The sequence below is a fragment of the Zalophus californianus genome, chromosome 4 (assembly GCF_009762305.2).
Source record: "Zalophus californianus isolate mZalCal1 chromosome 4, mZalCal1.pri.v2, whole genome shotgun sequence".
NCBI lineage: Eukaryota > Metazoa > Chordata > Mammalia > Carnivora > Otariidae > Zalophus > Zalophus californianus.
Genome location: NC_045598.1, coordinates 51,799,451 through 51,825,433, shown reverse-complemented (window position 1 = coordinate 51,825,433; position 25,983 = coordinate 51,799,451). Strand labels below are relative to the sequence as shown.

General features: G+C 38.0%; 1 protein-coding gene across 5 annotated transcripts in view; it reads right to left on the bottom strand.

The window, feature by feature from the left end:
* The window catches only part of ALG6 (ALG6 alpha-1,3-glucosyltransferase), a 71,626-nt gene that overhangs the window by 17,274 nt on the left and 28,369 nt on the right, over window positions 1-25,983 (bottom strand). For all 5 annotated transcript variants that reach the window (XM_027603373.1, XM_027603393.1, XM_027603401.2 and 2 more), the window contains 8 exons: window positions 24,587-24,676; window positions 22,989-23,077; window positions 20,136-20,218; window positions 19,439-19,503; window positions 14,951-15,136; window positions 14,228-14,363; window positions 4,387-4,472; window positions 2,878-2,962 (listed from right to left, as the gene is read on the bottom strand). In XM_027603373.1, coding sequence (XP_027459174.1) covers window positions 2,878-2,962; window positions 4,387-4,472; window positions 14,228-14,363; window positions 14,951-15,136; window positions 19,439-19,503; window positions 20,136-20,218; window positions 22,989-23,077; window positions 24,587-24,676 — 820 coding nt within the window. The remainder of the gene's footprint in view (window positions 1-2,877; window positions 2,963-4,386; window positions 4,473-14,227; window positions 14,364-14,950; window positions 15,137-19,438; window positions 19,504-20,135; window positions 20,219-22,988; window positions 23,078-24,586; window positions 24,677-25,983) is intronic.

The following is a 25,983-nucleotide window of genomic DNA, read 5'->3' as shown; positions in this document are numbered from 1 at the left end:
GAGCAAATCCTATCTACACCACCTTCTAAATACAATATCCACCCACTTCTCTCCCTTCCCCTCTGCTGAGGGTGGCAGAGGAGTGGTCTAAGCCACACTCATCTTTCTCCTGGACTACCGCAATAACCTCCTAATTGGTAACAGTCCTGCTTCCTTACAGTCCATTATGTACTCAGCCACCATATCAGATCATGTAAATTTCCCTGTTTAAAATCCTCAAATAGCTTCCCATTAACCCTGAGAATAAAATCCAAACTCCCATCTGGGTCCTGCCTTCCTCTTCCAGTCTATTTCTTACTGTCTCCCTCACACACTTCATACCAGCCACTTCATACCGGTCCCTTTATGTGCCGAACATACCAAATGTGTTCCTGCTTTAAAGAAAAACTTCATTTTATCAAGTCAGAGCACAGATCTTCTTATGAATGGTTCCTTCTGGCCAGTCATTCAGCTCAAGTCTCAAATGTCACTTCCATAGAAAGGCCTTCCCTTTCACTAAAGTAGTGCACCCTAACCAAAACCCACCAGCACTCCTTTCATATAACACTATTGTCCTCATAACCCCCATTACTTCCAGATATTTTCTCATTAACAAATCTATTTTGTTTATTGTCCTTCTCCTATCACTAGCATGAAAGGCCCCAATTAAGAGAGCAGGGATATGAGCTTACACACCGGTACTTAGAAAAGGACCTGGCATGGGCGCCTGGGTGGCTCAGTTCGTTAAGCGACTACCTTGGGCTCAGGTCATGATCCTGGAGTCCCGGGATCGAGTCCCGCATCGGGCTCCCTGCTCGGTGGGGAGTCTGCTTCTCCCTCTGATCCTCCCCCCTTGTGCTCTCTCTCTCTCTCTCAAATAAATAAAATCTTTAACAACAACAACAAAAAAAGGACCTGGCACATTAGAGGGCACTCAAAAAATACTACTTGAATAAATTAAATATGATCATTTTGCTGCTATACATATATTAGTGTTCATACTATCAATTACCTCATATAGACTTATACTGAGAAATAATTCAATCTTTATGGAAAGGAAAACACTTTAAAATAATTATAATGGGAAATGTTTTCAAAGTTCTCAGAAATATTCAATAAGAATTCAAAACATCAACACTAATAAGAAAAGTCATTAATTAAATCATTTTTAGTTTTTTAAATATAATGGCTTATATTAAAACATAGCAAACAGAATAAAATTAGGAAATTAAGAGAAAAAATTTTTTTCTGGCTTATAATCCTAAAATTACCTCTAACACTGCTACAGTTACTCAAACTCTGAAATGTCTCCTTATAAGTCCACTAAGACTTTTCATAAACCAAATTTTCTTGATATTTTAAAAGGTATTTTTATTTTTTTTATTTTTTTTAATATTGTATTTATTTGACAGAGAGAGACACAGTGAGAGAGGGAACACAAGCAGTGGGAGAAGGAGAAGCAGGCTCCCCGCTGAGCAGGGAGCCCGATGCGGGGCTTGACTTCAGGACCCTGGGATCATGACCTGAGCCGAAGGCAGACGCTTAACGACTGAGCCACCCAGGCGCCCCTTAAAAGATATTTTTAAAATACCATCTTACGGGCACCTGGGTGGCTCAGTTGGTTAAGCAGCTGCCTTCAGCTCAGGTCATGATCCCAGGGTCCTGGGATCAAGCCCCATTGCAGCTCCCTGCTCAGCAGAAAGCCTGCTTCTCCTTCTCCCTCTGCCTGCCACTCTGCCTACTTGTGCTCTCTCTCTCTCTCTCTCTGTCAAATAAATCTTTAAAAAAATAAAATAAAATATCATCTTAGAGACCAAGGCACAAAGGAACCAAATTTTAAATACCACAGAAATACAACCAGAGAGGAATTTGTGAACTCACTCAGAGAAACCCAAAGTTGTAGGAAATATAACCAATTCATCTTCAAACTAATACAAGTCATCTTCCTAAAACAGAGATCTGTCTCCTCTCCTCAAAACTCTTTTTTGGTTCCTCTGGCACACAAATCAAACTCCAACTTTTTCAACCCAACATTCAAGGTCTTACCCAATTTGATCCTTTTCAACTCTTATCTCCCACTATATCCTTTCTTAACCTCAACACACACACACACACAAGTCACACAAATTTTATTGTTCAATAGCTATTCCCAGCATTCCCTGTCCTTGCCCACCACGGTATCCTCAAGCTCTTCCTCCTGCCTTGAATTCTCTTCTGCTATATAACCTATTCCAAATCTTGCCCAGCTTTCAAAATTTGGCTCCAATCCCACTTACTCTAAGAAGCTGTCTAAAATCTGCCCCAGGGGTGCCTGGGTGGCTCAGTCATTAAGCGTTTACCTTCGGCTCAGGTCATGACCCCAGGTTCCTGGAATCGAGCCCCACATCGGGCTCCCTGCTCCGCGGGAAGCCTGCTTCTCCCTCTCCCACTCCCCCTGCTTGTGTTCCCTTTCTCACTGTGTCTCTCTCTGTCAAATAAATAAAGTCTTAAATAAATAAATATATACATATGATAAAATCTGCCCCAAAGTAATATCTCCCTTTCCCACACTATCCCAGCACTTAATGTGTAACTAAAAGAACTTACTACCTTCTGCTTAATAGCATAATTATTTAAACATATGTCTATCCCCACTCTTTTCTTCTCTGTATTTCCTCATTGACTAATACAAAGCAGAAATTAAATAGTTGTTGAATTAAACTGAAAGATTCTGATTATTCAGCCTAGTATACAACACAGCACCAAAGTATGTCAGACACTCAATATATGTTCACCAAATATATGAATACCTTATTTCCCAATCCAGTAAATCCCATACAGAGTAAGAAAATAATTATCCGTATTTTTAAAAGATCAGTTGCAGCAAGAATTAAGTATTTAAAGTAATGAAAAACTTACCAGAGTAAATCTGAATCCTTTGGGAGAGGGCTGAAGTGTTAATTTTATACATGCAGGAAGCAGGCTCAAAAATGTAAAACAAAAGCTAAAAAAATGAATAAAAATAAAACATTTGTTTTCTTTATAGAGGTATGTAATTAAAACAAGGAAATATCTTTTAATATAAGGATCACATTACTTACCAACTTGTTTATTTCAAATTAAAGGTTTTTTATTTATTAAATGTAAATTTAATACCAAATAACATTTAAATAAAATCCATGCATTGAAATATTTACAAACTTTTATATGTGATTATATAATACAGAAAAAAATACCACAGTGCTTATGTTATTTATAGAAAAGATACACAAAGATAGATAGCTAAAGTCAATTCTCAAACACTCAAAATAAGAAAACACTACCAGGCATAAAGAGACACTATATATTTGTAACACAAATATTCATAAAATTTACTCACAAGAGAACCTCTCACAAAAGTTGACTGATTTTCAGCCCATGGTAAATCAGAAAGAACAAGTTAAAAAGGGAGTGGGCAGCTGCTAGAGCTTCTCCTAGTGATGGCTGATGGGCAGAGAGGAAAAGGAACTCAAGAGCAGAGCCATGTGGAGCCAGTTAGTACCATGGCAAACAGCTTTTGCAAGCCCTAAGGACAAGTATTATAACACAACACAATAACTGATTTTCTCACTGTTGGTAGCTTTGTGGTGTGTCAACGTGGCTTGGCTGAACTACAGTTCCCTGAATTCGCTCTCTAGTATGCTGCTAGCTACAGTGGGCTACAAGGGATATGCTCAAAAGAACTGGAGGACAGAGGGAGGCAGCACCATTGTGTAGTGTGCACACACATACACACACCTTCTCCCAGTTATTCAAACACGAATCTTGGTGCTGCGGGGATGAGATTGTGCAGATGTAATGAAAGTCCCTCTTCAGTTGATTTTAACTTAATCAAAAGGGAGATTCTTGGATGGCCTGACTTAATCATTTTGAAGACTTTAAAAAGAGAGCTTAGGTCTTCCCTAAATTGAGATTCCAAACAGAAACTAGGTTTGAATTGCTCTTCCTTCCCCTTAGATATTCCTTCCTGAATGCCTGCCTTGTGGACTTTCAGTTTGTTCAATCAGACCCCATGACAGTATAAGCCAATTTCTTGTAATAAATTCTCACACACACACACACACCCCCCTCCCACTCATTCTTCTTCTCAACCAGGTTGAGCCCTGATTGATACACCACTGAAAATCATGACTCTTCAAGATAATATTTAATCATGTTTAGTAGACTTTGTTTAAGGGGGAGGGAAATAGGTAACAATCAAGAAAGATGATCACTTAACATATTTCGAATAAAAGTACTGGTATATAGAGGGATAGATCTGTGTTATGTGGAAAAATGCACTAATGAAGAACACCTCATTCCCTAATGACACCATATAAATGAGATATTACCATAACACTTTTAGAGAACAGCTTATACAACACTATATATAAACTTTGTATCTCTTACCTGATTATTATCTGGATGTGATATGGCAAAATATCCTTGATCTTCAGAAAGATACTGAAGCTGCACCAAATATTGGCTACTTTATCCTTAAAAAGAGATTTGTTAGTTTTTCATTCTGATAGAATAGAAAGAAATATTAAACTCTATCAAAGTACAGCCCAGGCGCCTGGGTGGCTCAGTTGGTTAAGCGACTGCCTTTGGCTCAGGTCACGATCCTGGAGTCCCAGGATCGAGTCCCGCATCGGGCTCCCTGCTCAGCGGGAAGTCTGCTTCTCCCTCTGACCTTCTTCCCTCTCATGCTCTCTCTCTACCATTCTCCCTCTCAATAAATAAATAAAAATCTTTAATAAAAAAAAAAGTACAGCCCATAATCTCTAAATAAACTTTTGAGACATAAAGCTTTTGTTCATAATTTTATAACTAACTTGCTTAAACTCTCCAAGGAATACACACACACACACACACACACACACACACACACACACGCATTTTTTGTTTTTTGCAATGGGAGTTGACCTAAATCACTAGCCAACCATAACCTAGACATTCCCAAGAAATGTTTATTTTTTTCAAAGAGCAGCACACTATCCCTAAATACTTAAGTTATTCATCTTTGAAAATTTTTCTAGGGAATCTTTTCTCCTAATTTGTAGAACACACATTTTTTGACCCATTTTATCACACAGTGGAAATTATCTCAAGTATAACCTACTAGCAACTTACAATGAAAAGAGTTAATTGCTAATAAATCAAGGTATTTAAAAACACTAGCAGTTGTGGTAGGATCACTTTCAAAATTAAATTTGTAACTACAGCTCTCTGCTTGTGAAACCTATCCTCTACACAGCCGCTTAACTCATAGCTGTGTAAGCATAACATCAAGAAAGTAACTATCAGGGAAGAGCAAGATGGCACAGGAGGAGACCTAAATTTTGTCTGGTCTCAGGAATTCAGCTAGATAGGGATCAAACCATTCTGAACACCTACTAAATTAACAGGAAATCGAAGAAAAGAATAGCAGCAACAGTCTGAACAGAAAAGCAACCACTTTCAGGAAGGTAGGACGTGCAGAGAAGTGAATCAGAGGCAATATTCAGGAAGATAGACCATGGGGGAAGGAGCCTCCATCAGCAGCTACTGGGAAGTGACAGAGCAGTGGGGCACAAAATCAGAACTTTTAGAAGTCGGCTCCGCTGAGGGATGTCACTCCAGTGGCTAAGTGGAGGGTGGAACACTTGCTGGGACAGTGTGGTCTCAAGACCCTCAGGGTCACAGAAAGACTGGTGGTGCCTGGGTGTAGCAAAGCTCCCAGGTATCAGAGCAGGGTCGCCAGCTGCAAAGACGTGGCCGAGGCGCGGGCTCTCAGCTCCGGGTGGCCATAAACTGTGATCCGCAGCCCAGTCGGGCCACTGCTCCTCCAGCAGGGACCCAACAAGCGACAGATCCGGGAAGACTCCCCTTCCTCCCCCAGGAGGAGCGGCACAGGAGTGCACCGCAGGGATCTGCTGGGTTTGGAGACTCCACATGGAGTCGGGTGCCAGAGACAGAAACGCTCGGTCACAGGCCGGGTGAGCACGGAGTGCAGCTGGAGACCGGGGAGACGGGAGTGATTGACTGCTTTTCTCTGGGGGCTCACTGAGGAGAGCGGCCCTGAGTCCTCGGCTCCTCCAGGGCGGAGACTGGGAGGCCACCGTTTCCACTCTCGTCCTCCAAAGCTTAACAGAAAGCTTGCAGGGAACAAAAGCTCCCCAGAGCAAACCCGAGCAGATTACTTAGCCGGAGGGCAAAGGCGGGGCAATTCCGCTTCCAGCAAAGACATCTGGGAACCACGACAACAGGCCCCTCCCCCCAGAAGATCAGGAAGAACAGCCAGCCAATACCAAGTTTACCGATCAATGAGAATGGCAGAACGCCAGCACCAGGGGAATACTGCACATAGAATTCATGGCTTTTTTCCCCCTGATCCTTTAGTTTTTCAAAGTTAATTTTTTTAATTTTCTTTTTTTTCTTTTTCTATTTTTTTCTTGAATTTTTTTCCCTTTTTCAACCAACATCTTATCAATCCCTTTATTAAATATCTTTTTTATTTTTCATTTTTAGAGTCATATTCTATCCCCTCATTGTAGTTAACCTTATTTGTGGTATATATATAAGTTGTTCTCCCTTTTAAATTTTGGGATACAGTTTCTTCTAACAGACCAAAATATACCCTAAATCTCTAGTGTATGGCTTTGTTCTAGTCTCCTGCCTGATCACATTCTCTCCCTTTTTTTTTAAATTTCTCTTCTTTCTTTTTTCAACCAACTTATCAATTCCTTTTATAAAATCCTTTATAATATTCACCTTTACATTCATATTTTATCCCTTCATCATATTTACCCTTATTTTTGTACACATATAAGTTCTCCTTTCTTTAAAATTTTGGGAGGCAGGTTCTTCTAACAGACCAAAATACACCCAAAATCTAGTGTGTGGCACTGATCTATTCACCAGCCTGATCATATTTGATCATATTCTTTTTTTCTTTTTTTGCTTTCTTTCTTCTTTTTTTTTCTTTTCTCTTTTTTCTTTCTTTCCTTTTGTTTTCCCCCAGTTTCAGGTCTCTTCTGATTTGTTTAGTGTATATTTTTCTGGGGTCGTTGTTACCCTGTTAACATTTTTTTCTCTCATTCATCTGTTCTCCTCTGGACAAAATGACAAGACAGAAAAACTCACCTCGAAAAAAAGAACAAGAGGCAGTACCGACTGCCAGGAACCTAATCAATACGGACATTAGTAAGATGTTGGAACTAGAGTTCAGAATAATGATTATAAAGATACTAGCTGGGCTTGAAAAAAGCATGGAAGATACTAGACAAACCCTTTCTGGAGAAGTAAAAGAACTAAAATCTAACCAAGTTGAAATCAAAAAGGCTATTAATAAGGTGCAATCAAAAATGGAGGCTCTAACTGCTAGGACAAATGAGGGAGAAGAGAGAATTAGTGATATAGAAGAAGAAATAATGGAGAATAAAGAAACTGAGAAAAAAAGAGATAAACAACTACTGGATCATGAGGGCAGAATTCGAGAGATAAGTGCTACCATAAGACAAAACAATATTAGAATAATTGGGGTCCCAGAAGAAGAAGAGAGAGAAGGGCAGAAGGTATATTGGAGCAAGTTATAGCAGAGAACTTCTCTCATTTGGGGAAGGAAACAGGCATCAAAATCCAGGAGGCACAGAGAACCCCCCTACAAATCAGTAAAAACAGGTCAACACCCTGACATCTAATAGTAAAACTTAGAAGTCTCAGAGACAAAGAGAAAATCCTGAAAGCAGCTCGGGACAAGAGGTCTGTAACCTACAATGGTAAAAACATTAGATTGGCAACAGACCTATCCACAGAGACCTGGCAGGCCAGAAAGCACTGGCATGATATATTCAGAGCACGAAACAAGAAAAATATGCAGCCAAGAATACCATATCCAACTAGGCTGTCACTGAAAATAGAAGAAGAGATAAAAAGCTAACAGGACAAACAAAACCTAAAAGAATTTGCAAACACGAAACCAGTCCTACAAGAAATATGGAAAGAGGTCCTCTAGGTAAAGAAAGAGCCTAAAAGTAACATAGACCAGAGAGGAACAGAGACAACATACATAACAGTCACCTTACAGGCAATACAATGGCAATACATTCCTATCTTTCAATAGTTACCCTGAATGTAAATGGCCTAAATGCCCCAATCAAAAGACACAGGCTATCAGATTAGATAAAAAACAAGAACCATCAATATGCTGTCTGCAAGAGACTCATTTTAGACCCAAAGACACTCCCAGATTGAAAGTGAAGGGGTGGAAAACCATTTACCATGATAATGGACACCAAAAGAAAGCTGGGGCGGCAATCCGTGTATCAGACAAATTAGATTTTAAACCAAAGACTATAATAAGAGATGAGGACGGACACTATATCCTACTTAAAGGGTCTACCCAACAAGAAGATCTAACAATTGTAAATATCTATGCCCCTAACATGGGAGCAGCCAATTATACAAGCCAATTAATAACAAAAGCAAAGAAACAAATCAACAACAATACAATAATAGTAGGGGACTTTAACACCCCCCTCACTGAAATGGACAGATCATCTAAGCAAAAGATCAACAAGGAAATAAAGACTTTAAATGAAACACTGGACCAAATGGACTTCACAGATATAATCAGAACATTCCATCCCAAAGCAACGGAACACACATTCTTCTCTAGTGTCCATGGAACACTCTCCAGAATAGATCACATCCTAGGTCACAAATCAGGTCTCAACCGGTACCAAAAGATTGGGATAATTCCCTGCATATTTTCAGACCACAGTGCTTTGAAACTAGAACTCAATCACAAGAGAAAAGTCAGAAAGAACTCAAATACATGGAGGCGAAGAGCATCCTACTAAAGAATGAATGGGTCGGGGCGCCTGGGTGGCTCAGATGGTTAAGCGTCTGCCTTCGGCTCAGGTCATGATCCCAGAGTCCTGGGATCGAGTCCCACATTGGGCTCCCTGCTCCTTGGGAGCCTGCTTCTCCCTCTGCTTCTCTCTCTCTCTCCCTCTGTCTCTCATGAATAAATAAATAAAATCTTTAAAAAAAAAAAAAAAAAAGAATGAATGGGTCAACCAGAAAATTAAAGAAGAGTTAAAAAAAATTCATGGAAACAAATGAAAAAGAAAACACAATTGTTCAAAATCTTTGGGATGCAGCAAAGGCAGTCCTAAGAGGAAAGTATATAGCAAAACAAGCCTTTCTCAAGAAACAAGAAAGGTCTCAAATATACAACCTAACCCTACACCTAAAGGAGCTGGAGAAAAAACAGCAAATAAAGCCTAAACCCAGCAGGAGAAGAGAAATAATAAAGATCAGAGCACAAATCAATGAAATAGAAACCAAAAGAACAGTAGAACAGATCAACGAAACTAGGAGCTGGTTCTCTAAAAGAATTAATAATATTGATAAAGCCCTGGCCAGACTTATCAAAAAGAAAAGAGAAATGACTGAATTAAATAAAATCATGAATGAAAGAGGAGAGATCACAACCAACACCAAAGAAATACAAACAATAATAGGAACATATCATGAGCAACTATATGCCAGCAAATTAGATAATCTGGAAGAAATGGATGCATTCCTAGAGATGTATAAACTACCAAAACTGAAACAGGAAGAAATAGAAAACCTGAACAGACCTATAACCACTAAGGAAATTGAAGCAGTCATCAAAAATCTCCCAACAAACAAAAGCCCAGGGCCAGATGGCTTCCCAGGGGAATTCTACCAAACATTTAAAGAAGAATTAATACCTACTCTTTTGAAACTGTTCCAAAAAATAGAAATGGAAGGAAAACATCCAAACTCATTTTATGAAGGCCAGCATTACCTTGATCCCAAAATCAGACAAAGACCCCACCAAAAAGGAGAATTACAGACCAATATCCCTGATGAACATGGATGCAAAAATTCTCCCCAAAATACTAGCCAGTAGGATCCAACAGTACATTAAAAGGATTATTCACCATGACCAAGTGGGATTTATTCCTGGGCTGTAAGGTTGGTTCAACATCCACAAATCAATCAATGTGATACAATACATTAATAAAAGAAAGAACAAGAACTATATGATCCTCTCAATAGATGCAGAGAAAGCATTTGACAAAGTACAGCACCCTTTCTTGATTAAAACTCTTCAGAGAGCAGGGCTAGAGAGTACATACCTCAATATCATAAAAGCCATCTATGAAAAACCCACAGCGAATATCATTCTCAATGGGGAAAAACTGAGAGCTTATCCCCTAAGGTCAGGAACACGGCAGGGATGTCCACTATCACCACTGCTATTCAACATGGTACTAGAAGTCCTAGCCACAGCATTCAGACAACAAAAAGAAATCAAAGGCATCCGAGTCAGCAAAGAAGTTAAACTCTCACTCTTTGCAGATGATATGATACTTTATGTGGAAAACCCAAAAGACTCCACTCCAAAACTGCTAGAACTCATACAGGAATTCAGTAGAGTGGCAGGATATAAAATCAATGCACAGAAATCAGTGGCATTTCTATACACCAACAACAAGACAGAAGAAAGAGAAATTAAAGAGTCAATCCCATTTACAATTACACCCAAAACCATAAGATACCTAGGAATAAACCTATCCAAAGAGGCAAAGAATCTGTACTCAGAAAACTATAAAATACTCATGAAAAAAAACTGAGGAAGACACAAAGAAATGGAAAAACGTTCCATGCTCATGGATTGGAAGAACAAATATTGTGAAGATGTCAATGCTACCTAGAGCAATCTACACATTCAATGCAATCCTTATCAAAATACCATTAACTTTTTTCAAAGAAATGGAACAAATAATCCTAAAATTTGTATGGAACCAGAAGAGACCCCACATAGCCAGAGGAATGTTGAAAAAGAAAAGCAAAGCTGGTGGTATCACAATTCCGGACTTCCAGCTCTATTACAAAGCTGTAGTCATCAAGACAGTATGGTACTGGCACAAAAACAGACACATACATCAATGGAACAGAATAGAGAGCCCAGAAATGGACCCTCAACTCTATGGTCAACTCATCTTTGACAAAGCAGGAAAGAATGTCCAGTGGAAAAAAGACAGTCTCTTCAACAAATGGTGCTGGGAAAATTGGACAGCCACATGCAGAAGAATGAAACTGGACCATTTCCTTACACCACACACAAAAATAAACTCAAAATGGATGAAAGACCTAAATGTGAGACAGGAGTCCATCAAACACAGGCAGCAACCTCTTTGACCTCAGCCACAGCAACTTCTTCCTAGAAACATCACCAAAGGCAAGGGAAGCAAGGGCAAAATGAACTATTGGGATTTCATCAAGATAAAAAGCTTTTGCACAGCAAAGGAAACAGTCAACAAAACCAAAAGACAACCAACAGAATGGGAGAAGATATTTGCAAATGACATATCAGATAAAGGGCTAGTATCCAAAATCTATAAAGAACTTACCAACTCAACAGCCAAAGAACAAATAATCCAATCAAGAAATGGGCAGAAGACATGAACAGACATTTTTCCAAAGAAGACATCCAAATGGCCCACAGACACATGAAAAAGTACTCAGCATCGCTCAGCATCAGGGAAATCCAAATCAAAACCTCAGTGAGATACCACCTCACACCAGTCAAAATGGCTAAAATTAACAAGTCAGGAAACGACAGATGTTGGCGAGGATGCAGAGAAAGGGGAACCCTCCTACACTGTTGGTGGGAATGTAAACTGGTGCAGCCACTCTGGAAAACAGTATGGAGGTTCCTCAAAAAGTTGAAAATAGAGCTACCCTACGACCCAGCAATTGCACTACTGGGTATTTACCCCAAAGATACAAATGTAGGGATCCAAAGGGTTACGTGCACCCCAATGTTTATAGCAGCAATGTCCATAATAGCTAAACTATGGAAAGACTCAAGATGTCCATCAACAGATGAATGGATAAAGAAGATGTGGTATATATATAAAATGGAATATTATGTAGCCATTAAAAAAACCAAAATCTTGCCATTTGCAACGACTTGGATGGAACTAGAGGGTATTATGCTAAGTGAAATAAGTCAATCAGAGAAAGACACGTACCAGATGATCTCACTGATATGAGGAATTCTTAATCTCAGGAAACAAACTGAGGGTTGCTGGAGTGGTGAGGGGTGGTAGGGATGGGGTGACTGGGTGACAGACTTTGGGGAGGGTATGTGCTATGGTGAGCGCTGTGAATTGTGTAAGACTGATGAATCACAGTCCTGTATCTCTGAAACAAATAACACATTATATGTCAAAAAAAAGAAGAAGCTAGCAGGAGGGGAAGAATGAAGGGGGGAATCGGAGGGGGAGATGAACCATGAGAGACTATGGACTCTGAGAAACAAACTGAGGGTTCTAGAGGGGAGGGGGGTGGGGGATGGGTTAGCCTGGTGATGGGTATTAAAGAGGGCATGTATTGAATGGAGCACTGGGCGTTACATGCAAACAATGAATCATGGAATACTACATGAAAAACTAATGATGTAAGGTATGGTGATTAACATAACATAATAAAATTTTTTAAAAATCTGTTTTTTAATCATTCAAAAAAAAAAAGAAAGTAACTATCCATCCCACTTCCCTCTGTCAATCAAAGAAAATGCTCTTCAGATTTTGAGGGCAATAAGTGAATGGAGGTGGCCAGCAACACCATCAAACATGTATGATACTTATTTTTATAATTATCATGATAAATACTATTTCTGAAATGGAAGGCAAAGCAGATAACCAAGCAGTTTAGATGGGGAATTAACTTTTCTTTATATAGGTTTTAAGGTTGAGGAAATCGAAAGAAGTTAAGGGGAAAAAAAAAAGTAAAGAACACAATTTTCAAAATTCAAACCACTGCTCTGCCATGTACAAGCTACATGAATCTCTGACCTCAGTTTTCTGATCTGTAAAATGGATACAATAGCTCAGTCAGAGCTATTATAAGAATCAAATAAAATCACATGTGAAGTATGTGGTACCTAGTAAGTAAGAGTGGTAATAGTAATACTGATTATTTGTGATTATCACTATCAGTAGCACCAGTATCCCCATCAACATGTAAGTCGCATGTTCCTGTTCCATCACAACACCAAACTCTTTCTTGATCTCTTTCAAAATGCTGCTACCATCTTCCTATAGATCCACTGAAAGATAATCTATAGCAATTTATATATTCAAAAATTAGAAAGATATAGGGGCGCCTGGGTGACTCAGTCGTTAAGCATCTGCCTTCGGTTCAGGTCATGATCCCAGGGTCCTGGGATCGAGCACCACATCGGGCTCCCCGCTCAGTGGGGAGCCTGCTTCTCCCTCTCCCCTGCCTGCTGCTTCCCCTGCTTCTGCTCTCTCTCTCAAATAAATAAAATCTTTTAAAAAAAAATTAGAAAGATATATATGCTTTTCTAATTCTTTTTAAAAGAAATGTTTATCAAAAGCAAATTATCTATAAATATGTTGTCTCTAACTTTATTAAAAGGCCTTTTTGTTTCAGAAAAACGGTTTGTTTAATTTAATTACTAAATCTAAATCATCAAATTATCCATGTAATAAAAGTTTAACAAGAGCGATTAAGCTAGCATTAATGAAAGATTCTCATTAAAAATTACTATGGATGAAGGTTATATAAGGAATTATGAGATCTTGCTGAAGCAAACATGATTATTAGTTTAATAAATAATTTCCTAAGACTAAAAAGAGAATATAAACCAAAAAATCAGAGCTGTTAACATTGTAGCTGCAACTTCTCATGCTGTCTTTCACTATGGATATTATTTCATTAGAAAAATATATAATTTAGGGGCGCCTGGGTGGCTCAGTTGGTTGGGCGACTGCCTTCGGCTCAGGTCATGATCCCAGGGTCCTGGGATCAAGCCCCGCATCGGGCTCCCTGCTTGGCGGGAAGCCTGCTTCTCCCTCTCCCACTCCCCCTGCTTGTGTTCCCTCTTTCGCTGTCTCTCTCTCTGTCAAATAAATAAATAAAATCTTAAAAAATAAATAAATAAAAATTAAAATAAAAAAAGAAAAATATGTAATTTAATTATGGATTTCATGATGGCATAAATATTATCTATTCACTTACTGTACTAGAACATGCCAGCCGAGCTAGAGGTTATATACTGGATTAAATGACTGGCAAGGAATGACTGCAAGGAGAGCAGCTAAAGTTACTATTCCTTGTGTGTCTTCTACATGAAATCCCCAGAGGTCACAGCAAAGGCAGTGTTAACAGAAAGGAGTGAGAAGAAAGTTTTTAAACATACCTCAAATAATCCACGATCAACTGGGAAGAGTCTTCTCAGAACCTGCTGCGTTTGCTCCCTTTCTGTAAAGAATGGCAGCCAGCAGAGAATAAAGGAAGCCACAACTGTACAAGCTAGCTTAATTAACAACACAAACCTAGAACAAAAAAACAAAGGTACCCAGTTAGACAGGGAGAGGTTAATAATTCTGAGAAATCAGTCTCAGTCTCACTAAAGTTAATAATAAATACAAATGTATGGTAATGATAAATCTATGCTACTAACAAAGGCTTAATATGGGAGTCTACCCAATCAGAGTTAAGAAATTCACAATTATTAAGATGTATAGCTCTCCAACAAAATGACTATCACCATCTTAATTAACATTTAACTTATACGCCTTTCCAATGCAGCCATGAAGAAAAATGGCAAATTGGGATGTATTTCTAAAAATATAAAATGTAATATGCTCTAAATGGGTGAAATCCATAGCAATGCTCTAACAAGCCAATCCACATTACCTCCAGTAAGTGTACATTGATCAAAATATTTCTCTAGTTAGGAAAATTTAAAATAAAATAATAGAGAATATGACTTAATCTCTCTTCCAACTCACCCCATGGTCAACACGTTAATAAGAAATCATCTAAAGGCAAAATGAAAGACCATCTTCTTTCTGGTAAGTATGCCAAATAAATTCTCTGAAGTACTTTTTTAAAATTCTGATGTTTAAAAGCCACTCACCCCTTTCCTTTCAGGCCTTTTTTAAAACACTTGCCAAGTAAGAAGCAAAAAAATGGCAAGGAATGGTAAAGTTCCATCTGTTTATAATTTATAGCTAAGCAAAATGCCAGTGAGCCTAGCAGGTCCCAGTCATAAGATACTCCAAGAACACCCCACAAAGCAAAGCCAAGACTCACAGAATTATATATGTTCCTATGTCAAGGAAATTAACTCAATAATTAAAAGAGATAGATCTTGAGAGCATATTTTTTATGTGATTTTAAAATAATATATAATGAAGGCTATTTCTAAACAGAAATTGTAAGTATTGAAGTGATAAACTAATATGAAACAGTATATAATGGCCTCAAATATATTAAAACGACTGCTAAACAGAGCAACTGATTTGTTTAGATTTAAAAGATCACTAAATAGTTAACACATAGCTTTGTTTCTGCTAGATTATTGCACAGTATTATTATAACATACCAAAATCTAGAGAAAACAATGCTCCAAAGTAAAACACACACACACACTTACTGATATTATCATACTTTCCTCTATAATATGCATCAATATTATAAATTAATATATGTTCTTGATCAGAAACTAATAACCTTATTATAGTAAAACAACATCAAATTAGATTTTGCAGTTCAAAATGGTTGAGCTGAGCTCTCACGTTTACCTCTTCTTCCCAAGACCCCCTTAAAATGATAGGGAATTTTATTTTTTATTTTTTTAAAGATTTTATTTATTTATTTGACAGCGTGAACACAAGCAGGGGGAGTGGCAGGCAGAGGGAGAGGGAGAAGCAGGCTCCCCACAGAGCAGGAAGCCCAATGAGGGGCTCAATCCCAGGACCCTGGGATCATGATTTGAGCCAAAGGCAGACACTTAACCGACTGAGCCACCCAGGCACCCTTGTAGGGAATTTTTAAAAGTAAATATTCACAGCTGTAAAGAGAATAGGAAGATGGGTTACAACAGATGAAGATTTCAACACATTTCTAGAAGACAGAGGACAAAGAAGCATAACAAATAAAATAGGATGAAAGAAGCCAGAGCTTAGAAAATGCAGAAGAAGCCTGAGCAAGCAAGGAGCCAATCCATTCTGCAAGCCCCTAGAGAACCAAGAAACACCTAGTAGGTTAGAGTGCTTGAGTAACAGGTTAAAAAGAAAACAGGAGGATTAAATGAAAATGCCTACATGGAGACGTCCAATTCCACCTTACTCCTGTGCAGAGAAGTCACATGCAACTTTTTCTTCTGCCTTATTCTTAAATAAGAATAGATACATTAGGATCAAACAGACATTTTAGAAAACCCTATAACAAGAAAAAAAAACAAAATGAAAAGGGGAAAAAAACTGACCCTAGAAGAATGGAAATAATTCAAGGAATAGTAGAAAAAAAGAGTAAATTCTAATTTAAGATGAGATTAATAAAATAAATGAAATTTAATAGAAGTATTAGAGATAAAGTCATGATCATCTAAACCATTAAAAAAGATGAAGAGATGCTCAAGACAGAGGTGAAGGGGCACTTGGATGTCTCCGACAGTTAAGCAGCAGACTCTTGATTTCGACTCAGGTCATGATCTCAGGGTCATGAGATCAAGCCCCACATAGGGCTCCACGCTCAGTGGGGAGTCCGCTTGGGATTCTCTCTCTCCTTCTCCCTCTGCCCCTCCCCCCACTCACATGCACACACTCTCTCTCTAATAAATAAGTAAATCTTAAAAAAAAAAGACAGAGGTGTAAGCTTTAACATCTGTCTAATAAGCTCAAGAAAGAATAAAGTGAGAAAATCATCAAAGAAATAGAATTTCCCAGAACTGAAGAACATGAGTCTTCAAAAAGAATGACTCACAGAGTATCCAAAACAATTGTTGCAAACACCTATGCCTAAACAAATCAATGTTAAATTTCAGAGCCCAAACAATAAAAAATAGTAACAGCAACAGCAGTAACAACAGATAATAACAGCAATACTCGTATAGAGCTTAATATCTCCCAGGTACTGTTTTATTTATAAATAATAATTAAATAATAATTCACTTAATTCTCAAAACAAACATACAGGGGTGCCTGGGTGGCTCAGTCAGTTAAGTGTCTGCCTTTGGCTCAGGTCATGATCCCGGGGTCCTGGGATCGAGCCCTGCATCATATCGGCCTCCCTGCTCAGTGGGGAGTCTGCTTCTCCCTCTCCCTCTGCCCCTCCCCCTGCTTGTGGTCTCTCTCTCAAATGAATAAAGTCTTAAAAAAAAAAAACAAACAAGCATACAAAGTGGGGCGCCTGGCTGGTTCAGTCTGAAGAGCACTGATTCTTGATCTCGGGGTTGTGAGTTCAAGCCCCACGTTGGGCACAGAGATTACTTAAACAAATCAATAAGTAAACATAAAAAGGGGCACCTAGGTGGCCTTCGGCTCGGATCATGATCCTGGAGTCCCAGGATAGAGTCCTACATCGGGCTCCCTGCTCAGCAGGGAGTCTGCTTCTCCCTCTGACCCTCCCCCCTCTTATGTGCTTGCTCTCTCATTCTCTCTCAAATAAAATGAGGAAAGTACATAGTGGTTAAAAAAAGGTGTCCCTACAAAATGACATAATCCCAAAAGCTTCAAGACTTTGATTTTAATCACAGAGGAGATACCACTACAAATTCACCAGAATGGTTAAAATGAAAATGACTGACAGCTGATGAAGATGAGCACCTGGAAATTCCACATTGCTTCTAATGGGAGTGTTAATTGGTACAACATGCTTAAAAATCATTAGGGAATATCTGAAATTAAACATGTGCATACCTGGGGTGCCTGGGTGACTCAGTCAGTTAAGCATCTGGCTCTAGATTTCAGCTCAGGTCATGATCTCAGGGTTGTGAGATCAAGCCCTGCGTCAAGCTCCACACTGGGCATAGAGCATGCTTAAGAGTCTCTCTCTCTCTCTCCCTCTGCCCCTCCCCACCTCTCTCCCGCTCTAAAAAAAATAAACATGTGCACACCCTATAACTCAGCAATTCCACTCATAAGAAATATATCTAGGGCACCTAGGTGGCTCTGTCAGTGAAGCGTCTGACTCTTGATATCAGCTTGGGTGTTGATCTCAGGGTCATGAGTTCAAGCCCTGTGTTGGGCTCTACTTAAAAAAAAGAAAAAACAAAAAAATATATATGTAATGTGTACAAAGAGACATTTACAAGAATGTTCATAGCAGCATATTCATCATAGCCAAATCCTGGAAACAATCCAAATGTCTCTCAGTAATAGAATTATGTGTATTCACTCCATGGAAAATAGAGCAATGTAAGTGAACAAGCTACAACTACACACAAGTACATGAAAAACTCTCACAAATGTTGAATCAAAAATACCAATCACAAAGGAATACCTATTGTGCTGTCTCTCTTCTAGAAAGTCCAGAAAAGGAGGAAAACTAAACTATAAGATTAGCAGTTAGTATGTGGCTATCTTTGGGAAAGAAAGACAAAAGCACTTGGCAGTTGTACAAGTGTAGATGCTGGATAAAAGCAACGTTCAGTTTTTTTGACACAGGTAACAGTTTGTCAATGCACTGAGCTACACATTTACATTTTGTGCACTTTTCTATATGACTGTTACATTTCAAAGTAAATACAGTTTTAAAAATCTTGTAAATAATTTTTCTTTAAATCAGTGTTCTTGATATTACCAGAGTATCAGATGGCCATGATCCCAAAATGCAAAACAAAGAAACGAAAAAGTCAACTTGGAAAGTGGACAGAATAAAAACTCTGATTTAAATCTTTTGCAAGTCTTTTGACAAATACACATATTAAATTTATTATAACTAAAACAGATTGGCTTCAAAAGGAAAAGCTATTAATCAATCATGTTGCTGCAGATTATCTTTTTTTTTTCTTTTGGGGACAGATGGGGACAGACAGTAACAGTTCACACATCCGAAGACAAGCTGGAGAGCCATGTCCAGATTTTATCAACTTTCCTCTAAGATTTGTTTAACCGCTCCTTATTTTACACTTCAAAAAATTACACGCATAAAATCCACATAAATTATAATTATTCAATTTTAGTTCCCCAAAGCTTGCAGTTACCACTATCTGTTAAGAGAAACACTTTGGTTTAAAACTCGAAAAACTATAAGATTGTTTTCCTTTTGTCAGTGTTGAATGACCTTTACAAAAGACAGAAGATAGGTGATACCTCTTTAGAATTAGGAGAGCATAACCATACTTGCACTCTTTTTCCAACTCTCCAGAAGAGCTAATCCATGACCCACATTTTGTTCCCAAGCGAAAGGGTGTAAAACAGCAATTCTACTTTCAATAAATCTGTACTTTACCCTTAAAATAAAAGCTTGGTGAAAAGAGTCTTTTATATTGTTGTGAAAAATAGTTTACATAAGCAAGTACCCTAGCAAATAAGACATTACTGGATGACAACATTATACACACTAAGCCCAGATTTCAAAAATATGCATCTGACTTCATTCCTAAATTAGTAAAGGATACTGAAAATGTCCATAGTCGATAAGAATAAGGCCTGGATACAGCAATATGCATAATGCATGAGCAATCTGTAAAGAAAAATATTGTGAGAAAGAAATATTGTTACTCAAATCAAACAGGGTAAAACTGTTGTTTGATTTAACACAGCAAATGTCCCCCCCCTCAACTTCTATTTACCAAAATATTCCTATTTACAAAACAATTCTCTAAAGACTGAAGTTTTCACGGAGGTGACATAGGATACCCCAGTAAAAAGGAAAAAAAAACACTAAAAGATATTTGTCAGAGAAAGCACTTATTGATATACAAATCAAAGAAGTTAATCTAATGATTGACCCAAAGGAATATCGGTTAAATGGAATAAGAGAATATACAATGACTTCTCAAAATTCCTTCCAGTTTAGTCATTCTCACAAGCCAATTCAAAATTCAGATTTACCAGTAAAGCCATAAATTCAGCATGCTGTCAATTCAGCAGTACATAACTTCTCAAATTCAATGCATCTTATTACTAGAGTCGAACGTTAAAATTATTAGTCTAAGATAAGTTGATGTTTTCTAAATGAAAATTAATTAACAAAAGAATCCCTGCTCTACAACAGCCTATTGCCCAAAGCATGGCTTCTATAAGCTCTATACTTTAATAGTTAAGCCAATAAAACATTTCAGAGATGACATTTCAGGTTGCTTTAAGACTTACCTTTTTCTTGGTTGAGATTTCTTTTAAACAACAACAGTATAACACCACTGCAGGTATATAAATCAGCAAATCAGCAATTAACACTGAAAAAACAAGTAAATCATTTTAAACATGAGTCCATTAGGATTTACAATAACCTATTAAGTGCCATCCTCCCCGCTCCAAGCTCGAGTGGGAATTCTGTTAACAGAGGGCTCTCACCCACTATGGACAAGGCCTTTACATCTAGCCCTTTCCATTCATTCCCTTCACCTCTGCCTAATTTCAATTGCTATGGTGCTACAATTAAGATTAAGAGTCCCCTAATTTTCTCTAACAAATTCACATATTAAATCAGTTAGATGTGTCCAAAACTAATTCTCTCTTTGCTCTGAGACTTAAAAATTAAGAATACTCAAAGAAAAGGAAAACATTTTTCCCCAGCATCTGTATACTCCAAATTATCTGGTGTGAAGTGTACCTCAAATGTGGCAAATCATGTAAGAATCCTTCTTAAATGTTAATATTTATAAAAACTGCATAAACTTTTGCTAATTAATGCATATAAAGAGCTTGACAGACTCAGGTAAGGAGGAAACTAAAAAAGAAAGTTTAAAATTAAAAAAAATTCATAATTTGGAATGTTCAGTCCTTTTAGAACAAAGAAAAACAAATACATTAAGTTCTTCAACAGTACAAAATAGCTATCCAAAGGGCCTATTTTTTTCTTGTTCCACACTAACTATGGTGTCCAGAATAAAGTAAATGACAGTAAACCGTCAGTTTTAGATGAATGCAATCTATTTTTAACTCTAGCTGCCACATTTAGGGTCACACTGACAAAATGGAATATATTCAAAGGAGCACAACCAGAGGCCTCAAGTCATAATCATACTCAACAAGCTGGCCATCTAAGAAATAGTTAATGTATCTAAGAATATTTAACCTGAAGAAGTGGTGACTTCAAATGTTTGTAGGGTGTTAGGTATACAAAGGATCAGACTCGTTCTATGTAGCCCAAGGAAACAGAACCTAAAGTGATGAGTGGAGGTATAACGTAAGAAGGAAATGTTTAAGGGTGCATGGGTGGCACAGTCGGTTGGGTGACCGACTCTTGGTTTCCTATTTGGTCAAGGTCTCAGGGTCGTGAGATCAAGCCCTATGTTAGGCTCCACACTTGGCATGGAGTCTGCTTGGGATTCTTTCTCCCTCTCTCTTTGCCCCTCCCACTCATGCACATTCTCTATCTTTCAAAATAAATAAATAAATCTTCTAAAAAAGAAATAAAAGAAGGAAATGTTTAATGATTAGGGCTCTCTGAAAATAGAAAAGACTGTTTCTAAAGGTTGTGAGTTTCCTGCAGATACAGGTATTGGTTCAGAAGTTAAATAATCTTCCAGTGAGTATGCAGTTCAGAGAAGATTAAAGCACTGATGAGGGGGAAAGGAGAGTGGTATGGCAGAGGGAACAACAGGCAAAATAATCTCTTGGGCCTGAGATTCCATGACTGGATGAATGATAAAGAGAACAAACTCTGAGTAAATTTAGACTAAGTAAAAGGTATAGAGGAGCATTAAAGTCTAAGTCATGCAAAGCTTTTAAAGAAATTGGGGTGCGAGGGGAAGCCCTGGGTGGCTCCGTCAGTTGAGCATCTACCTTCAGCTCAGGTCATGATCCCAGGGTCCAGGGACTGAGCCCTGCATTGGACTCCCTGCTCAGCAGGGAGTCTGCTTCTCCCTCTGTCCCTCACCCTGCTCTCATGCTCTCTCTCTCACTCTCAAATAAATAAATAAAATCTTAACAAAAAAAAAAAGAGTCCAACTCTTGATTTCAGCTCAGGTCATGATCTTAGGGTTGTGAGATGGAGCCCTGCATCAGGCTCCACACTCAGCTGGGAGTCAGCTTGAGATTCTCTCTCTCCCTCTCCCTCTGCCTCTCCCCCTGCTCAGGCTCTCTCTCTAAATAAAACTTTTAAAAAATTAAGCAATTAGGGGCACCTGGCTGGCTCAGTCGGAGGAGCACACAATTCTTGATCTCGGGGTGGTAAGTTTGAGCGCCACACTGGGTGTAGAGATTACTTAAGTAAATAACTTAAAACAAAGCTTTTAAAGAAATCTAATCTTATTACTTTCAAGCTCTTAGAACACCACACAATACACCACACAATAGATGCTCAATAAACATTTGTTGAGGCGCCTGGGTGGCTCAGTTTGTTAAGCGCTGCCTTCGGCTCAGGTCATGATCCCCGGATCCTGGGATCGGGTCCCATATCAGGCTCCCTGCTCCTCGGGGAGCCTGCTTCTCCCTCTCCCTCTGCCTGCCGCTCCCCCCGCCTGTGCTCTCTCTCTCTCTCTGTGTCAAATAAATAAATAAAATCTTTAAAAAAAAATAAAATAAATATTTGTTGAATGGATTATTTAATTTAGCAAAAATGCACAGCAATACAATGTATGAGATACAACCAAAAGGTTTACTTTAAGAAAAAGGTTAAAGGGATGTGGAATTAAGATAGTAAAGCAGCAGCTAAACAACTAAAACTTCAATATATGGCTATCTGACCTCAGGTAAGCTATTAGCATCATTCAACTGTGCCTCTACCTCCTCAGATTAAAGTAAGGATAATAATAATATTTAGCTCATTTGGGTGTTAGATGAATTGAGATAATAATAAGTGAAAAGCACCCAGAATGATTCCTTTCTATTCTTTTGTCTTTAGCTTAAACATTTGGTCTTGTATTATACATATATATGTATACATATAGTTATACAATATTAAAAGTCAGTAAGAACAATAGAACTTTTTATCAGTTTTTCCAAAACATTTTTTTAAATCAAAATTTGATTCAGAAAATCAACACTTTGTTGCTCTTTTACCTGTGGTGCGCATAAAGAGCTTATGTGCCTGACTCTCATATCCACGTGATGAATGGAGAGCAATCCAGTCTGGATTTATGAACTTTGCCCTGAAAATCAAAGCATATATACATATACAGTATTACTTGTCACTTTCAGCAATAACAACATCTGAGGACATATGAATCTATCTCAAGAAGTGGCCATTGCTCTTATAAAGTGAGAGAGTCGAGGCCTAAGCTTTACTTTTTTTATTTAATCATGTGAAACTGACTTAAGCTATAACACAGGGTCTACCTCACTCACCTTCCAACAAAACCATGTAACATGTCACAAAAAGCCCTACCTTCACAATTCTTTCAGTGTAAAAACAACCTGATGTGTCACATTTCATTTATTTGTTTGTTTATTTGATTTATCCTTTGGTTACTACTAAAGGATCATGTTTTATAGTTTATAATCTTCTCAGTTATAACAGTTGATAACAATAAATAGCTACTAATTATAAATCCTTGCATAAAACTAAACATAACTGTCAAGACAACTTCTCAACCATACTGCATTACTCTGAACACTGCAAAGTATATCTGATTATCATGAACTTTGGGGACTTATTTTTTTATTATGTTATGTTAATCACCATATATTATATCATCAGTTTTTGACTCATTGTTTGCGTATAACACCCAGTGCTCCATGCAGAACGTGCCTTCTTTAATACCCATCACCAGGCTAACCCATCCCCCCACCTCCCTCCCCTCTAGAACCCTCAGTTTGTTTTTCAGAGTCCATAGTCCCTCATGGTTCATCTCCCCCTCTGATTTTGGGGACTTATTTTTAATCCAGGAAGCTAATTTCTACAAAATATAAATAGTCCATTCCAGAAAAAAAGCTTTGCTATACACAACTAACCGTATTAGATATATTTGTCAGTGCCCATGTATAATTGGTAGAATCTTGGCTTCAAAACAAAGATAGATTTTTACCTTTCTTTCTAGCCTGTCCTTCAAAGAAATTATGGAAATATTCAAACTTTGATAGTTAACTTACTTACAACCCAATTGCAAAGGTATAGTCTTTATTTATTTTTTTAAGATTTTATTTTTCTATTTGACAGAGGGGGTGGGGGAGCACAACCAGGGGGACCAGCAGAGGGAGAAGCAGGCTCCCTGCTGAGTAGGGAGCCCAACATGGAACTCGATTCCAGGACCCTGGGATCATGATCTGAGCTAAAGGCAGACACCCAACTGACTGAGCCACCCAGGCACCCCAGGTATACTGCTTTATAAACCACGATGCAAAAGTAGCTACAAACAATCTTTCCTCTATTCAACAGATTTCACTGTTTCTTACTAAACCTGCTAAGGGCATAAATATGTAGCTACATTAAGGAAGAAACACCGGGGCACCTGAGTGGCTCAGTTGGTTAGGCAACCGACTCCTGATTTTGGCTCACCTCACAATCTCAGGGTCGTGGGGTCGAGTCCCACATCAGACTCCGTGCTGAGCCTGGAGCCTGCTTAGGATTCTCTCTCCCTCTCCCTCTGCCCCTCCCCTCACTCGCACACATTCTCTCTCTCTCTCTCTCAAAAATAAAAAAAAAAGTAAGAAAGACTTACACATATGCACATAAAAGACTATGATAGGCTGTAAGAGGCGGATAATCCAATCCCCAATACTGTAAATTGTTATCACTACTGTTAAAATACCTGGAAAAAAAAAATGAAAGCAACATTCCATTAATCAATATTCAAGAAATAGACTTATAATTTAATATCTCATTTAATATAATTAAAATGAAAAAATGTTATTCAAGGTCAAAAAAATTCATCTAAACTTTTGTCTATTCCCCTTCACTTAAAATTTTTTGTGAAATCACAAGTTTTTGAGTAGAGTAAGTAAATAATTTATTGTCTAAACCAAGACACTCTTGAGAGTAAAAGAGGAAGTTATTAATAATTAAGCCACAACAAGAAATGTAAACCAAGTTTGTACCAAGCAAACCAGAACTTACTGTCACTCTATTAATAAATTGATGATTAACATGTACACAACAAAAAAATATGCAACAAAGAAAGATCATTCACTTCTGATAATCTAACAAATTAGAGAAACAATATAAAATCAATTTAAAAAAGTAAAAATATCAGTAACAAAGAACACACAAAGATTTGATTTATGTAAAGAGAAATACCTCATGGAACAGGTACTTTTTTTTTTTTTTTAGGATTTTTAAGTAATCTCTACACCCAACATGGGGCTCAAACTCACAACCCCGAGATCAAGAGTCACATGCTCTACCAACTGAGAGAACCAGGCACCCCAGAACAGGTAGACTTTCAATAAGACTTTGAAAACAATTTAACCAACTTATAATGAGAGCCTATTACATGCAAGATTCTGTGAACTGAGGAAGAAAACTAGGTCTAACATCTGTAAATTAATAGACTCCTAAAGTTGGCCAAAATGGGAAGGCACGATATACAACTACTATGACTGAAGAAATGAAAACTAAGTTTACATAAACAGATTCCTTAATTATATCCTTTATAACTAAGGAGCTTCTTCTATCCAACTTATTTTCTCAGTCCTAAGAATAATTTACAGTAATGGAGACCAAACTATATAACTCACAAATAATCAGTGTTCATAACCTGTTTCAAATGGGTCACAATTTTTTAGTGTCACAATCTCTTAATTTGGGATTAAAATTTTTTCTTTTAAATTAACATTCAAGGGCACCTGGGTGGCTCAGTCGTTAAGTGTCTGCCTTCAGCTCAGGTCATGATCCCAGGGTCCTGGGATCGAGCCCCGCATTGGGCTCCCTGCTCAGCAGGAAGCCTGCTTCTCCCTCTCCTGCTCCCCCTGCTTGTGTTCCCTCTCTCGCTGTGTCTCTCTCTGTCAAAAAAATAAAATCTTCAAAAAATAAAAAAAATAAACATTCAATGTCATTAAATAATCTATTGTTCATCTTCAGAAGGTCTGCTTTGTTTAGTCACATCAATTGTAGGTTTGT